This window comes from Hermetia illucens, chromosome 3, assembly GCF_905115235.1.
Source record: "Hermetia illucens chromosome 3, iHerIll2.2.curated.20191125, whole genome shotgun sequence".
NCBI lineage: Eukaryota > Metazoa > Arthropoda > Insecta > Diptera > Stratiomyidae > Hermetia > Hermetia illucens.
This window is the reverse complement of record NC_051851.1, coordinates 73,797,168-73,815,373: the sequence shown is the minus strand read 5'-3', so window position 1 is coordinate 73,815,373 and position 18,206 is coordinate 73,797,168. Positions and strand designations below refer to the sequence as shown.

Genomic DNA, 18,206 nt, shown 5'->3' with positions numbered 1-18,206 from the left:
TAAATTAAGGTAATACTAAGTTATCCTAAGACTTATGCTATAGAGGGGAAAGTCAGGAAAAACCCCTCTTATTTTGTAGTTTATGCGGCGAGATTATTGTTTTGCGTGAATGGGTGGAGGAAGGATACATATAGGGGATGGTGTTGTTATTGGGCGGTGGAGTAGACGAAGCCAGGCCGATGTCGATCGTATGGGCGACTGCAACCCGCAGCCATGCGCTCGTGACCATGTGGGCGCATACCAATGCATTGCATCGTATAGATGGTACTAACTCCAGCCCTCATGTGCGGAATTTTTGTCACGTAACTCCCATGTTGATCGAAGATGCGCAATGATTTTCCGTGAGAATAAAATTTCAAAGAATGCGCTGGGGCTTGAATTTTCTGTATATGCATTCTTGGTGTACGGTAATAGATATCCAATTCTGATCTTTCTATATATGAAATACGTGCCATTGCGTGGTTGTATTCGATTTGGATGGATACATATAAATGTTTTTTTTTTCGTACAAAGTGAAATCATTGATATATTTCGGCGGATATATTTCGGCGTAATTTAGTTGTGTAGACATGGATGTTCAATTTTACTGTCGTTGAATTGGGAAATACACGAAGGTATATTTTCAATATTTAGTACAAATTGTGGAACGTACATCGAAAAGTCCTTAGATAAGAAAAACAGAAAACCTTTGAACATGAGGCCTCCAGCTGTCGCTTTCCCGTGTTCACTAATATTATGGGAATATGGTGGGAGGGGTTGTTTTGCTGGACCCATTTTACAGAAATGCGTTTTCAAGGATTTGTGTAAAACAAATCATCATTAAAAAATTATCGAAAAGGGGCAGTTATTTCAATGATCCGTTTTCGGAAACTACCCAACCCAAATATCTGGAAACAGTATATTACTATATTTATTATATAATATGTATATTTTTTAGAAATTGACTGGGAAGCCCCTAAGTTTATCTCAGAATTTTTGATGTAATATAGGCTATACTATAGGCCATGATACTGCTAACTTTGGTGGAAGTCATACTATTACTCATCATCATCAACGGCGCAACAACCCATATCCGGTCTAGGCCTGCCTTAATAAGGAACTCCAGACATCCCGGTTTTGCGCCGAGGTCCACCAATGCGATATCTCTAAAAGCTGTCGCTCCATCTTAGGCAGGGTCTGCCTCGTCTTCTTTTTCTACCATAGTTATTGCCCTTATAGACTTTTTGGGTGGGATCATCCTTATCCATACGGTTTAAGTGACCCGCCCCCCGTAACCTATTGAGCCGGATTTTATCCACAACCGGACGGTCATGGTATCGCTCATAGGTTTCGTCATTGTGTAGGCTACGGAATCGTCCATCCTCATGTAGGGGAGGATTCTTCTCTCGAACGCGGCCAAGAGTTCGCAATAATAGCTCAAAGTTGTCACTTTTGTGCAAGTTTTTTTCATTCTAAGACTTTGAATGGTAGTGTCTAGTGTCATACTAAAGTTAATGGTCTGACAAACTAAATGCATAAACGTTACGAGTTAGGTACAAATGGGTGGAATGCCCACTCAAATGTGCTTATGTATGGTAAGCAATATACAAAACCTTTCATACTTAAAGCGTTCAGCTTCAGGTTTCCCGACTTGTTTTTTTCTAATAAGAATTTTGTTATGTTGTGGCACACTTGTACAAAATTTAACCAAGCACTTTAATTAAATATTTAATTAGGTAAACCCCTTAAAGCTCCAATAAGTTCATCCTAAGACTACGAAATGATGCAGCTGAATATATAATAGTATACGGTGTAATACTTGAAAGTTCTGTGGAAATCACACTATTATTAAAAAATTATGTGTAGTTGGGCAAAGTTATCATTTTCGTTCTGTGGCTTAGAAATGTGATACTGATGTGATATTCAACGTGAACAGTTGACATATAGTACAAAACCCATATATGAAGTAACTACTTTCCCCACTTTCCCAGATATGAGTTTAAAAAAAAACTTCTACATATGTATGGATTTGCAAAGTAATGCTTCACAGTGAGAAGCCAAATACTAATGGAAATGGACTATATCAATATAGTACTTTTTAGAACGAGATATTGATTAAAAGATCTTGAAAAATGCAAAAATTAATTTTCAACTACGTATAAATGAAATCGTGAATTCAGACTTCCTCACATAAGAAAACACAAAGTTTTTTACATTTGAAGTTTCCTACTTCCGGTTTCCCGGTTTGTTCATCTCTGAAGATTTCTTCAAAACCTCCCGAAGATTCCAATATCTTATTTTATTAAGCCTCCTCATCTTGTGAAACAAATTAATGTGAAATTTAGTAGGAGTTCCTTCATTGCTATAGTCTGGGAACTGCACTACTATACAGGGCTTTATTACAAGGTGTTGCCTGTATGCATCATGCTCTCAAGTCTTTGAAACACGAGACATCACCTGGAGTGTGTTATTTAACAAAACCTTAATCGCATAAAAAGTAAGAAGGTAATATCTCATATTAAGTGATGAACAACCTTCGCTATCTCTTCTGTTTTGATTAACAAAACAAAAAATATGAACTAAATAAAATAAATATTTAAAAGTGCTTCTAAGCCATGGAAATAATTTACATATTATGTCACAGATGTCTCGATTAATACGTTTTGCAGCATCTATTGTTCGATAACTTGTTTGCGAATATAGTATCTTTTTATGTGTTTTATATCATCTAATTAGCGACTGTTCTCATTCACTATTGAGCTACATATAGTTTCAACTTGTCACAATATGAGACAATATTGATATTGAATGTTAATACAACACAACTTAGAAATAAGTACGAAAAATATTGACAATACTCACATTGATCCGTGTGCAACATTCATGTTTAAATAATTGAGTATAATTTTCTTGTTAGGATCTTTTGCACGTCCATAAAATTTGTAGCCATTTCGTACTTCAACTGCAGTCATTATGCCGGTTTTGAAAGAGATATTTCGAATCTAGGTCAGCATAAATGGTCTGTAATGAAAGTGATGCGTGGAAATTAATGAGAATGTTGAACAATAATTATTTGATAGTTGTTATGAAACAAAGTTTAAGAAACTTTTGACAATGGAAAAGATGTAAATAATTGAAAATGTGTGAATGAATATCTAATATGATGATATTCGTGATATTTGGATGTAATTTGGTTTGGCTAACTGTTGAATCAAACACTTATTTTAAGCATAGCATTGGTGGCATAGAATTTATGACCCAGGTAGACTGAATATCTAGCAGTTCAACAAGGAACCCATGCTGCAGTTGATAAATTAAAAGGAACTGGTACTGGAACCACGAAAGAATAAAAAAAAATGCTCTGAATATATGCATATATTCGCTATCCTTTCATTGGCATGCGCATTCAGAATATATTGGCGGATCGCTTGGACGAAGGCCGATTTGGAAAAGTCTAGAGACGAATGCATAATCTAAATTGTGGGGTACGAGTTAATGAACTTGCCTTGTGACACCCAAGTTAGGAACGTTATTGATGTCGCGGCATAACAACAGAGACAAACAATTATCTTTAAATTCCAAATGCATTACACGAAATCTGTAATGGAGTGAATTAATTTTCCTTGTGTCTTTGAAGACAGAGGTATATGGTAGTGAACACTGCAAGCTAACACCACCTTCAATTGAATGTTTATTTTAAAGGCAAGAGGAAAGTTCTTTATATTGGATTACATCCAATTGAGAGGACTGATCATATGATTCTTTAAGTTTAGTAAAGACAAAGCAGAACATCTTCGATGAGAGTCGGAAGTAATACAATTAAGTGACGCGAAAGCGTAGTGTAGACAGTCTACTGTAAATAAGATCGGATAAGAATAATTGCTTTGTATCTAGCGCCGGCGGCAAGTAAATGGTAAAACTCGACACGTGCTTATCGTCTTCCTATCCTTCAGTTTTTGACCCGTTCAGAAGGGGAGTGGGGGATGTCGGCTAGTCTTAATCGGTTGCGCCATTTTATTCTGTCAAAGGCCTGATCTGGATGCAGTCGCGACGCTTTAAATTACCATCAAGCCTATCAAGCCACCGTTGATTTGGCCTTCTGGTTATTTCCCATCGACTTCGATTTTCAGACCAATCTTGTCATTAGCGCGAATTACGTAACCAAACTATCAAAGACGTCTCTCTCGCAATTTTCCCACGATCCGTGTAACCCCATATCGATCAGGTGTGATCGTGGAGTGTTATGCCACTGATCTAACGTAACATCTTGGTCTCCATTACCACGAGACGCCGTTCATTGTCGTTTATAGTCAGTTAACACACACATGTATGTATGTATGTATGTATATTCTTCTTCTTCTTTTTCTTCAGCCTTTGTCCCGTTCACAAGTGGGGTCGGCTCGTTGTGATTGGCTTCGCCATTTGGCTCTATCGAATGCCTGATCTGAGTGCAATCTCGAGGCTTTCAAATCCCCATCCAGCGTATCAAGCCACCGTTGCTTAGGTCTGCCTTTTGGTCGTTTACCATCGACTTCGATGTTCAGACCAATCTTGGCAAGTGAATTCTCGTTTGCACGAATTGCGTGACCATACCATCGAAGATGCCTCTCTCGCAACTTTTCCACGATCGGTGCAAGCCCATAACGATCGCGGATATCCTCATTTCGGATGTGATCTAAACGTGTGACGCCACTAGTCCAACGTAGCATGTTCGTCTCCATTACGGCAAGACGCCGTTCATTGCCTTTTATGGTCGGCCAACACTCAAAACCATAGAGAGCGACTGGACGGACGACATTGCAGTAAATTTTAGATTTGAGATGTTCGTTGATACGTCGATCACAAAGGACACCAGTTGTGGAACGCCACTTCATCCAGGTTGCATGAGGCGATCATTCCATTTTTGAACAAGTTGCTCGAGATCATTTTTGCTATCAGATGCTAGGAAAACATCATCTGCATAAAGCAGTGTGTAGGGCGCTGGACGTTGGATATCCCGTGTGACGGTGTCCATAACAAGGACAAAGAGGAGTGGTGAGAGGGCACTTCCTTGATGAACACCAACAGAGACACGAAGCGGTTTTGATACACCCGCCATACTTCGAACTTTACTTTTCGGATCGTGGTAGAGCAATTGAACCCAGCGCACGAGTTCTTCTGGCACGAAGTGTTGTCATAAAGCATACCAGATGAGTTCGTGTGGTACACGGTCAAACGCTTTCTCTAGATCCAGAAAGGCAATGTAAAGAGGGCGATGCTTCTCACGGTGTTTCTCCATAAGTAACCGCGCAGAGTGTATTGCGTCAGTAGTTCCGCAGTTCGTGACAAATCCGGCTTGATTCACGGTTATTTCAACGATTTCGCGAATACGGTTGTCAAGAATGCGTTCAAAAATCTTCATGGTATGGGAAAGTAACCGGATCGGACGGTAATTTGAACATTCTGCTGGGCTACCTTTCTTTTTCCATATTGCAACAGTGGTACTTTCTTGCCAGTCAGATGGTGTTCTTCCTTCCTGAATAACCCGGTTAAAGAATTCACTGAGCCACAGTGTTGGGTCCCAGCTCTTCGCTTTCCAGAGCTCAGATGCGATGTCGTCAGGTCCTGTTGCTTTCCCCGATTTCATTTGTTTTATTGCCTCCTCGACTTCAGTTGCGCTGACTGGTGGAACTGCTCCAAATGTCGGCAATGATTGTGGAAGTGGAGGATGAGCAAATTCTTCAGTTGAAATCTGTTCGAAGTATTCTCGCCATCTATCCGTTGCGGCTCGACGGTTGGTAAGCAAAGTACCGTTCTTGTCATTAACACAACAGAAGTGTTCGATATCCTGTGTGCGTTCATTACGGCTTTTAGCAAGTCGATACAGATCTCTCTCGCCATCTCGAGTATCCAGTTTATCGTAAAGATTTTTGAAATGGTTCGCTCGGGTGACAGCGACCGCTTTCTTTGCTTCCCGGTTGGCATTCTTATAAATTTGCCAATTAGCAGGCGTTTTATCGTCGAGAAATTTGTGGTAGAGGCGTTTCTTTTCACGGACCTTAATTTCAACATCATCATTCCAAAGCCAAGTATCTCGGTTGATGTACCGCTTACCCGGCTTGGTGACCCCGAGGGTTGCAGAGGCCGCTTTGTGGATCGTGTCTTTCATTTGGTTCCATGATTCTTCCACATTCGTAATGGTTGGCAATCGTATGAGTGAGACCGTTTCTTCGTTCTTCTCACCAAATCGCCACCATTTAATGCGCGGCGGGCCAGTGCGTTCCTCACGCCGTTTTATCGGTGGCTTAATTCGCAGGACAGCAATCAACGGCCGATGTTGAGGTGCGATGGTCTCATAGGGAACGACTTTGCAATCAGTGACAGTGGTAAAATGTTGACGTCTTATGAGAATATAGTCGATTTGCGTTTTATTGTTCCCACTATAAAATGTGGGAAGATGAGACAATCGTTTGATGAACCATGTATTCATAAGTACAAGGTCATGGGTGTCCGCAAAGTCGATTATACGCTCGCCACCTTCGTTGCGCGCTCCGAACCCCTTTCCCCCATGGCACCTGTTACCGTCTGCCTTTTCACCCACATGACCATTAAGGTCGCCGGCAATGATTATGTAATCGTCAGCGGGCACGTGATAAGTCTTTTCATCGAGAAGTTGCCAGAAGGCATCTTTCTCGGCATCAGGTCGACCTGTCTGTGGTGCATACGCGATGAAGAAGTGAATAGTGCGATCAGCTGGTATAATGGTGAGCTTCATCAGCCGATCATCAAATCGTTCGACTTCTTTAATGGCATCACGCAAACCCTCTGAGATGGCAATGCCAACACCATATTGAGTGTGTGGGTTACCAAAATAGAGAAGTTTGTAGCCATTTTTACCGCGTTCGCGTTCAATGTCGCAGCTTTTGGCACCAGACCATCGGGTTTCTTGCAGAGCGCAGATGTCAATGCACCTTTTCCGAAGGGCTCTTGCGAGTTCCTCCGTCTTTCCAGTTAGGGTACCAACATTTAGCGTGCAGACACGTATTTGTTTTGTTCGTTGTGTGCGGACTAACTTGTTTACGTCCTGACGCCGTCCATGCGTCAAGAACCCTTGCCCATTTCTCGACAGGACCGGGGCCCGTCCTGCCGCGTCGACTGAGGTGAACGCCCTAGCATTTCTCCGAGGCTTGTGACTCAATCCGATCATCATGTTTGTAAGGACATTCTATGCATTTTCTTGGTCGACCTGTCGCGGGGCCTGTCACCAAGAGAGATCAGGTAGGATTTAGCATAGTAGGATAACTCCAACTATACTCTATTTATCTCTTTCCCTGATCTCAGCATTTTATTTTTGTTTTACTGAGGGTAGTACAGAGTACGTTGCGTCAAACCCTCCTCCTTTACCTGGGCTTGGGACCAGCCTACTATGTTAATAGCATGGCGGAGTTTGTATGTATGTATATTGATTGCATACATATATATTTATTATAAAGTGTTCATCCTCCGCTTCCACAAGCACTGCTCACATTTGGAGCAATTCCATCTGTCAGCGCCACTGAAGTCGAAGAAGCAATAAAATGAATGGAGTTGGGGAAAGCAACAGGACTTGAAAGCAAAGAACTGGACCCAGCTTCATGGCTTAGTGAGGTCTTCAATCGGATTATTGAGGAGGGTAGAACACCATCTGACTGGCAGGAAAGCATTACTGTTCCAATATGGAAAAAGAAATAATAATAAATCAAGCCGGAATTGTCAAGAACTGCGGAACTACTCATGCAATACAAGCTTTACATTGCATTTCTGGATCTAGAGAAGGCGTTTGATCATGTACGACACGATCTCATCTGGTGTGCTCCATGACAACAACTAGCACCAGAAGAACAAATGAGCTGGGTTAAATTGTTCTACCACGATCCGAAAAATAAAGTTTGAAGTGTGGCGGGTTTATCAAAACCGCTTTCTGGCTGAAAACTGAACTCAAAGATGAAATGATCGCCTCATGCAACACGGTTTCAGACTGAATCTAAATAAAATAGAGTTTTTTGTTGACCAATGAAACAGGCACAACCACCCAATGACCTTCCCACAATTGAGTGATTTAAATATCTTTAATTTTAATAATTTGTGTAAACACAAAACCTTAAAAACGTAGAGGAGTTGAAGGAAGCCATTAAATGGGAGTGGAAAAATATTTCGCCAGAATTCTGCACAAATCTAGTTTGTTCCATGCCCCGATGCTTAAAAGCAGTAATAAAAGTAAAGCGATATGCTTCAAAATATTTAAAAAAAAGGTTTTTTCTAGTGCTAGCTCATCTAGCTTACCGTATTAAATTGCATAAAGTGCAAAAGTGCAGTGTATTATTAAGATCTTCCAAGTGAAATACAACATGTTTTACTGCAAACATGTTGTCAATAATCGATCGTAACAGTATTCGATTAAGCAACGCACTGTATGTATGATAACCGAGTTAGTTGAATCTAAGCCTCTCAATTCTAATAAAATGGGATTTAAATCCCGGTTTGCTATAGTTGTTTGCGCTCGTTTTTGTGCTCAACTTCGAAACTGCAAAGATGAACCGCATAGATCGGGCAATGCTGTGGACACATATAAACTGACGTATCTTTAGAATGTTCTACGGGTGTGTAAAATATGAACGAAAAGAAAAAAATTCAAATGCCTTTCAATCAATCCAGGCGGTTAAAAGTGGTTCGAAAAAAAACGGAAGTGGCATTTTAAGATTACTTTAAATACTTTGTCCACCATTTTAAAAAATAAAGAAAAGATGCGGCAGCCATTGGATGAAGAAAGCGGACCACCAAAGACGAGTTTCCACGTTTAGAAGAGTGTTTGGTTACATGGCTGAAGTAATGTAGAATTGAAAATATTCCTGTGGGCGGTTTAATTTTAAAAGAAAAGGCATTTGCAAAGGAACTCAATATTTCCAATTTCATGAGCAGTGAGGGGTGGCTGACCAATTTTAAGAATATAAATGGTATCTATTTCAATAAATTGTGTGGCGAAAACGCAAGCATTGATGCAGGAGTGGATTCTGATTGGCGTGGAGAATTGACTCATTTAATCGAAAATTATAAAACCTTGCAAAATTTGGTCTATTTTTCAAATATATCGGATAAAACATTCACTTTTAAACATGAGAAACGCCATCGTGGCAAACATAGTAAGAAAAGGTCGACGCTTTTATTGACTGTGAACATGGAAGGTTCACAAAAGTTGAAGTCATTCGTCATAGGAAAAACCGGAAAACCTAGACGCTTTTCTAAGGCATCCCCCAACATAAATTTTTAATATTAGGGAATATTCCTTTTGAAGATTATGTTTGAGTTGACGACGCCATAGCAGTATGGGGAGTCCTGCCTTATACTGAGATCCTGGCCTCAGAAAACACTCCACAGGCATGTGATGAAGATCAAACTGACAACGATGAATATCGGGAACTACAACTTGTAGCGCTGAAGCAAACCTGTACATCCCAGGAAAAGCTCCGTCAATTTTCTCTCTAGGTATAGTAGCTTTGCAGGAAAACATCCTAGTGAATATGTATGCATACATATGTGCATCTTTTTCTTTGTAGGTGGTAGTTGGGGCCGAAATATTTGATGCTCCATTTGCTCTGGCGAAAGTTTTGGATATCGCAAACCTCGGTAGTTTGGAGCAAACAAAAATCATTGACCTTTTTAAATAAAACATAGTTATGTAAAAATTCTTACAATTTTTAAATACATATTTTTTACATGTAAATGTTACCTTTTCTACGATTCTCAGTAATTTGACTTTCTTGCTAAATCGAATTTTTTCATGATCCCGCGAACTTCAAATTATCAAGAGTCGACCATATTACAAAATCTTCAAAACGATGATATTGAATTGGGACCCAGTTTGCCAGCAAAGCACTAGAAGTATGCATTTTCGTTATTATCGACAAAAATATCCTATGTTTAACTTGCCTAAATTCTCTAATTTAGATTATAGTTAAAGGGTTGAAGTTGTAGCCTTCCGAAGTGGAAGGTCGTTGTTCAAATCTCACTGATCTTCTTCTCTTCTTCAGCTTTTGTCCCGCTCAGAAAAGGCGTCGGTTCCTCTTGATCGGTTAAGCCATTTTGCTCCGCCAAAGACCTGATCTGAGTGGAGTCGAAGGTTTCTCCAATCACCATCTAGCGTATCAAGGCATTGGTATTTCGGACGGCTTTTTGATCGTTTCCAATCCACTTCAATGATCAGAGCAATGTTACAAATGAGTTCTCGTAAGCGCGAATGAGATAACCATGCACCATCGAAGACGCCTCTCTCGTAGGCTATAGGTTGGGTATCATTTTGCCAACTCTATTATGTCCGAAGGTACCGGTCTCGAAGTAAAGGAACTCGCAATAGAATATGGGCAATCCCCAAGATGACAAGTAAATAAGAGTAGTGTACGGTTTGATAGCATCAGGCGGCCGAACATCAACTCAAATATCCCCCATTAAGTAATCTTATATTATGGCAGTACATATCGCCTAATAGCGCATCTAGGATATCATATCATGTTGTCCCATATATCTTATATCTAACGAGGTGCACTATTTATTCAATGAAAAGAAACTAGAATAATTTCTCAGTTTTCCTTGTAACGCTTTGTTCACTTCGCCTGACATTCCTTAGGAAAGAGTAACATATCTTTCATGAACTTACATCGATTTTTTCTAACGCATTCCTCAATGTCCTTGCCATTTCTGTGCTTATTTGCTAATACATACACTCAATGACTAACCTCTACCCTCAGACGGTTTTCTAGTAATATAGACTAAGAAGAATTAAGGAGAAGAAGAAGAATTAAGAATTTCAGTTTCAGTTTCATGTTGTTTTTGGGAGTCCTTACAATTGGTATTTGTCTTGGTGGGAAGCGTGGTTTTGGAGCTAATGCTTTAATAGCTTGAATGTCATCGCTAGTCTTCCATTTATTGCTAATTGCTTTTCAAAGCTAAACAGTTGAAAGTTATGTCATTTCAAATTGTGCGGTTTCAACGCGATACAGTGCAACCGAATTCGATCCACCTTGACTTGCAGTGAATCATAAAAACTGGCTAAAGTTGATTAACACATCATCCGAGTGGCACGAAATGTGCAGTTTGTGTTACAACACAACCTGAATTTCGTTAAGACCGCAACCAAGACATACTAATTACGATTTATTATAACTTTTTATCATTTCGTTCGTCCATCATTATGCCGGTTAGTTGTCTTGCCCAATTCCAAGTTAGCGGGGAAAATCAAGAGAAATTAACCTCGAGACATGTGAATTCCGCTTAACAAACTAAAATCATTTATGGCATTGACGTTGGGAGGGCAGCCTTAAAATTCCAAATATAACAAAAATTTTATCCGAAGATAGCCCAAATATGGACAGCTTTGCTTTTCACCTGTGGAGAGTTCAGAGCCAAGAGAAGAAGAATAATCAAGCAAAAAGCACAACACAACGCTAAACCCTGAAACAATCTTATGTAAGACAATAGCGTGGCTCCGTGCCAAGTTAAGTAATCGGCGAAGCTGGTAAACATTGCGCTCATTTCTTACGTGTCTTATGTTGAAGCCGCGCTATGCAAACTCGCGACTCCGACCTGGCGTGGCACCTAAAGTCTTCTTCATAAAGTAGGGAAATGTTAAGGTCTGGAAGTCTTGGAGCTTGGCATATGTATCTCAGACAGTTCAGACGGAATGGGTACAATGTATGCTTACTCATTTACTGGAATCCCATTTAGGAGGAGATTTATGCAAATATTATATAAGAATCTATTTTTAGTTTAGTTTGAAGGGCTTCGGTACGCATAGTTGAGTTTTTAAATTTAAGAAAAAGCCTGCATGAAGTCACTCTTATTTTAACAGTCTGGCTTGTATAACAAGTGTAAATCTGGATTCGAAAGATGTCCAGATCAGATGACGGCTTCAACTTCAAATTATTCAAAACTAAAATTTAAGCAACTTAGTAATGAGTATATGTTGAAACACTGATAGATTTTAACGAGATCCCGAATTTGTTCTGAATATGGCATAGTAACAAATAATAATTGGTCTTTCGAATGGAAGGAAAGTTTTACGGAATCACAAAGGCATTAGAATCCATTAAAAAATATTTACCTTGCTGTATTCATTAGGAAATAATAATTTTGAAAAAATCCAAGTCGAAGAATAACTAAATTATTACAATTGTTTGCATTTTAGTCAACTCTATCCTATCTATCACCTCCAGTCTCCCCAAACTTGCTGCTTCCCTAGCCGTACTTCCAAATGAGTTCTTTGTATTCTTCAAATCCGAATAATACAAAGTTGGGGGAGTATCTCCTCAAAAATTTACTACACTAGCCAATGTACTCCTGCGGAAGTGAAGATGGATAATCGACATAGATGTATTTGCTATTTCTATGTCGACATTAGTAGTATCCTATTCAAACCATACCCCTCTGACAAGAATATTTGGATCTATGCCCTGAAACAGCGGTTACTCTAACCTAAATATTTCTCAATGATTCAATGACTTGCTGTGTACTTATAGATAGAGATATAACTTTGAGGGTGTGCAATGCAACTACTTGGATTTTCCATAGCTAATACCAACAATGTTGTGGGTTTAGGGAAGCCCATTCTTTGAGAGTGGACTTCATCGCTTATTAACATCGGTCGTTTTGGTCTGGTGTGCCAAATTCAAACGCTTTAATCAAACTATAACGTAATTTGCCATAAAGAATATGTTAAGTGCACTTCCATGCTTCCGAACAAAATAATTCATACATCGTAAGGAGGACTGTGTGACTCGGTCGATATTTTCGAGGTTGCTTATTGCTGACTTTATACAAATCAATGGCACTAGACCCGAGGTGGTAATGTACTCAGATTGCAGCCGAATATAGTATCCGTAAGACTTCAATCGAAATACACAAGACGTGATTGCGGTAAGAGCACTTTACTGCCAAGGAGATAATATTAAAGTACATATGAATATATCATCATCATCATCAACGGCGCAACAACCGGTATCCGGTCTAGGCCTGCCTTAATAAGGAACTCCAGACATCCCGGTTTTGCGCCGAGGTCCACCAATTCGATATCCCTAAAATCTGTCTGGCGTCCTGGCCCACGCCATCGCTCCATCTTAGGCAGGGTCTGCCTCGTCTTCTTTTCCTACCATAGATATTGCCCTTATAGACTTTCCGGGTGGGATCATCTTCATCCATACGGATTAAGTGACCCGCCCACCGTAACCTATTGAGCCGGATTTTATCCACAACCGGACGGTCATGGTATCGCTCATAGATTTCGTCATTGTGTAGGCTACGGAATCGTCCATCCTCATGTAGGGGGCCAAAAATTCTTCGGAGGATTCTTCTCTCGAACGCGGCCAAGAGTTCGCAATTTTTCTTGCTAAGAACCCAAGTTTCCGAGGAATACATGAGGACTGGCAAGATCATAGTCTTGTACAGTAAGAGCTTTGACCCTATGGTGAGACGTTTCGAGCGGAACAGTCTTTGTAAGCTGAAGTAGGCTCTGTTGGCTGACAACAACCGTGCGCGGATTTCATCATCGTAGTTGTTATCGGTTGTGATTTTCTACCCTAGATAGGAGAAATTGTCAACGGTCTCAAAGTTGTATTCCCCTATCCTTATTCTTGTTCGTGCTTGTGTTTGACCAGTGCGGTTTGATGTTGTTGGTTGATTCGTCTTCGGTGCTGACGTTGCCACCATGTATTTTGTCTTGCCTTCATTGATGTGCAGCCCAAGATCTCGCGCCGCCTGCTCGATCTGGATGAAGGCAGTTTGAACGTCTCGGGTGGTTCTTCCCATGATGTCGATATCGTCAGCATAGGCCAGTAGTTGGGTGGACTTGAAGAGGATCGTACCTCTTGCATTCACCTCAGCATCACGGATCACCTTCTCGAGGGCCAGGTTAAAGAGGACGCATGATAGCGCATCCCCTTGTCGTAGACCGTTGTTGATGTCAAATGGTCTTGAGAGTGATCCTGCTGCTTTTATCTGGCCTCGCACATTGGTCAGGGTCAGCCTAGTCAGTCTTATTAATTTCGTCGGGATACCGAATTCCCTCATGGCCGTGTACAGTTTTACCCTGGCTATGCTATCATAGGCGGCTTTAAAGTCGATGAAAAGATGGTGCAACTGTTGTCCATATTCCAACAGTTTTTCCATCGCCTGCCGCAGAGAGAAAATCTGATCTGTTGCTGATTTGCCTGGAGTGAAGCCTCTTTGGTATGGGCCAATGATGTTCTGGGCGTATGGGGCTATCCGGCCTAGCAAGATAGTGGAGAATATCTTATAGATGGTACTCAGCAACGTGATACCTCTATAATTGCTGCACTGTGTGATATCTCCCTTTTTATGTATGAGACAGATTATGCCTCGCTGCCAGTCGTCAGGCATTGATTCGCTGTCCCATACCTTGAGCACAAGTTGATGAACCACTTGGTGTAACTGGTCGCCTCCATATTTAACCAATTCGGCTGTAATTCCATCGGCTCCTGGCGACTTATGATTTTTTAGCCGATGAATTGCACGGACTGTTTCTCCTAAACTTGGTGGTGGCAGTATTTGTCCGTCGTCTTCAGTTGGCGGGACCTCCAACTCGCCGATGTTCTGGTTGTTCAGTAGCTCATCAAAGTACTCAACCCATCGCTCTAATATGCCCATTCTGTCGGAAATCAGATTTCCCTCTTTGTCTCGGCAGGATGAGCATCGAGGTGTATAAGGCTTCATCCTGCTGACTTGTTGGTAAAACTTCCGCGCCTGGTGCGGTTGCTCCCTGTACTTTTCTAGTTCGCAGACTTGTTGGTTCTCCCAGGCTTCCTTTTTCCGTCTGTGAAGTCGCTTCTCCGCTCGACGGAGTTCGTGATAAGTCTCTGCGCGTGCCCGCGTTCTTTGAGAATGCAACATTACTCGGTATGCGGCATTCTTCCGTTCCGTTGCTAGCTTACATTCATCGTCAAACCAGCCGTTCCGACTCCTTTTGCGGCTGGGGCCAAGTATATTTGTGGCCGTATCCATGATAACGTTCTTCAGGTGGTTGTGAAGATCATTAGTTGATGCTTCATCTCCAGGTCCTCTATTGACTGCGGTTATTGCGGCATCCATTTCCCTCTTATAGGTGTCGCGGAGGGTTGTGTTGTGGATGGCTTCAGTGTTCACTCTCACCTGATTGTCAGCGGGGATTCTAGGTGGTATTGTTATTCGAGCTCGGAGCACCATGCCAACGAGATAGTGATCCGAGTCTATATTGGCCCCCCTATATGTTCTGACATTCATCAAGGCTGAGAGGTGGCGGCGTTCGATCAACACGTGGTCAATTTGGTTGAAAGTGGTCCCGTCTGGAGAGGCCCACGTATGTTTGTGGACCGCTTTCCGCGCAAACCAGGTACTTCCAACAACCATTTCGTGTGACCCTGCTAATTGAATAGTCCGCAGTCCGTTATCATTTGTTTTTTCGTGTAAGCTATGGGAGCCAACGTATCGCCTGAATACGGGCTCCTTCCCTACTTGGCTGTTAAAATCCCCAAGTATGATTTTGATATCATATCTGGGACAGGCTTCGAGGGTTCTTTCTACTGCCTCGTAGAAGGTATCCTTCTCCGACTCTGCAGTCTCCTCTGTAGGGGCGTGAACGTTTATGAGGCTTATATTTCTAAACTTGCCTCGCAAGCGCAGAGTGCATAGCCGTTCGCTTATACTTTCAAAGCCGATAACAGCAGGTTTCATTTTTTGGCTGACTAAGAAACCTACTCCGAGCACATGGTTTACTGGATGGCCGCTATAATATATGGTGTAGTGGCTCTTCTCCAGGAAACCGGTCCCTGTCCATCGCATCTCTTGCAACGCTGTTACATCAGCCCTATATTGGGACAGGGTATCGGCTAGCTCCTTATCAGCTTCATCTCTGTACAGGGAGCGCACGTTCCATGAGAAAATGCGCAAATCGTTGTTCCTTTGTCGTTGCCGGGTCCGTCGTTTTAATATCCATCCTATCCGAGGCTCCTGTTGTGGCTTCGTAACGGTTGTTTTCCGTGTAGGGTTGTCAGCCCTACCCAACCCCCAACCTGGAGGACCAGTTGGTACAATTTGTCCCGTTTTTAGGCGCGGGAGACTCGCATATGAATATATGCTCTAAAATATATGCACATACGCACTTCCGCTAATACTAAGTCCATTCAACCTGTTGGCAGCTGGTCTGAACATTTTCTCTACCACTGAGATTGATGAACGTTTCAGTGACAATATCGCAGTGGTTCTTACCCACGGGTAAGCAACTACTCTCAGAAGAAAGCAAGTCGGGAAACCTCAAACAAGACGCTTCAAGTATGAAAGGTTTTGTGTATTTCTTTTATAAAGGCATTTGAGTGTGCATTTGCTCCATATGTACCTAGCACTTAATATATGCTTATATCACTTGATAATATCCACTTTCGGATGATATTGACATTCATAGTCTTAAATTTGGAAAGAATCGCCTTGTTAATAATAGTGCGATTTCAACAAAATTTAGTAGGATCATGCTTTAGGTTATACCCTTACAACATTTCGTGCTGCTAGAATGAACTTAAGATGGGTTATGCCGCCAATTAGTAAAACTTATAGTAATATACTATTATTAACTTTATTTGGACAGATATAGTGGCAGCCTATTGATTTTTCGGGTGGGTGGTTTTTGAAAATGGGTTCATTAAAGAAATGATCACTTTCGACCCCCCCCCCCCGCAACTTTTCAACAAATGACAAAACTAAGACCGGATTCGGAAAGTACTAACCGATACCTTTTGAAATCCCACATGATTATATTTGATGAAAAAACAATTTACACCCCCCCCCCTTTTGCCGGTATGGGAACTCCCCCTTAAACTCGATGTAGAATTATGTAACTCACTGTATGCGTCCACAGTTCCCACCTTTTTACCTAATTTTGTGTGAATCGCTATAACCATCTCCGAGGAAAATGCGTATGACGGAGAGACAGACAGAAAATCGATTTTAATAAGGTTTTGTTTTACACAAAACCTTAAAAAGCATCTTCAGTCAAAGCAACTGTAGGGAAACGGGTGAAACTATGTCCCTGAAGTTGTACTAAGGCTATGAAGAAGAGATCGTCCGGGGCATATGCAACTAAGGGTAACCCAAAACAGTCTTCTGACAATCCCAACAAAGAAAGCTCTGACGACGTTACTCGGGTATAGGTTTTTAATGGCAGCCACTTCAGTGTTCAATAGTCAAATCAACACCTCGTCAACTTCATGAGTTTTTAGTGTGAAAATTGTGGGTTCAACTTCCGGCATGTTGATTTATTGTTTATCAACGAAATGGCAAATTTCCTATCTGGCGTGTCGTTTCGTGCGGATAAGGGAACGAGGAATGCGGTATAGATATGCACATGTACAAATCAGGAGAAGGGTAACCAGAAATCAAACCAAATATGGAGGAGGAGAAAGGTTTTTTACGCTGCAAGGCTTCGGAAACTTAGCACTCGTGAGCTCCGACCGTCGATATCTATTGATCACAATAACTCACTAGTGAGAAACTTGGTTACTTTGGCATCTAATGATACAAAATGCAAACATTATAGTGAGGTCCACACCGGAATACGGAAAGTCCCCGGATTGACATGAACGCTGCTGTTCCAAAAGACGAGTGTAGAAGGCAGCAAATTAGAACAGTGTTTCTTTCACTGGGAGAACGTAAAAATGAACTCTGTGACTTCATCGAGGAGAATCCAGTTGTTCTATATTAAAGCAGTAGAGGAAAAAAATGACCAAGCGACACGTGGTAAAGGTAAGTGAGAATGCGGGCAAACGGAGTAGCGGCGGAATTAGTGAACCCGTTACTAGAAAGAGGAAGAACAAACAAAGAAGAAAAAGAAGAAAGCTGAGCCGGCGATAGTTCTGGGGAACTTTGACAAAAGAGGAAGAATCTGCATTTCATACACCCGAGCAACGGGCAAAGGTGGGCAGCAAAAGATGATTCATCCAGAGATAATCATTATTTCCAAGGGAGGAACCAGCAGTTAAACTAAGTACAGGAAGTGTGGAGAAGATTGCCATCTTATCAAAATTTTGCATTAGGGATCCACGATGCATGATGTACAAACAGAAATAGTGAGTGGACGACTTTCTAGGTGTGCGGCACATAGAAGGTAGTTGAATCATGGGGCTAAATAAGTTTGATACAAATGAAACTCAACCCAAGAAGTCTACACACAGGAGATT

The 18,206-nt window shown here is 41.3% G+C and overlaps 1 protein-coding gene across 1 annotated transcript in view; it reads right to left on the bottom strand.

Moving 5' to 3' along the window:
* LOC119652522 (ABC transporter G family member 23) overlaps positions 1-18,206 on the bottom strand; it is a 57,552-nt gene that overhangs the window by 24,335 nt on the left and 15,011 nt on the right. Inside the window, exon 2 of the mRNA XM_038056719.1 lies at positions 2,842-3,000. Coding sequence (XP_037912647.1) covers positions 2,842-2,951 — 110 coding nt within the window. The 5' untranslated portion in view covers positions 2,952-3,000. The remainder of the gene's footprint in view (positions 1-2,841; positions 3,001-18,206) is intronic.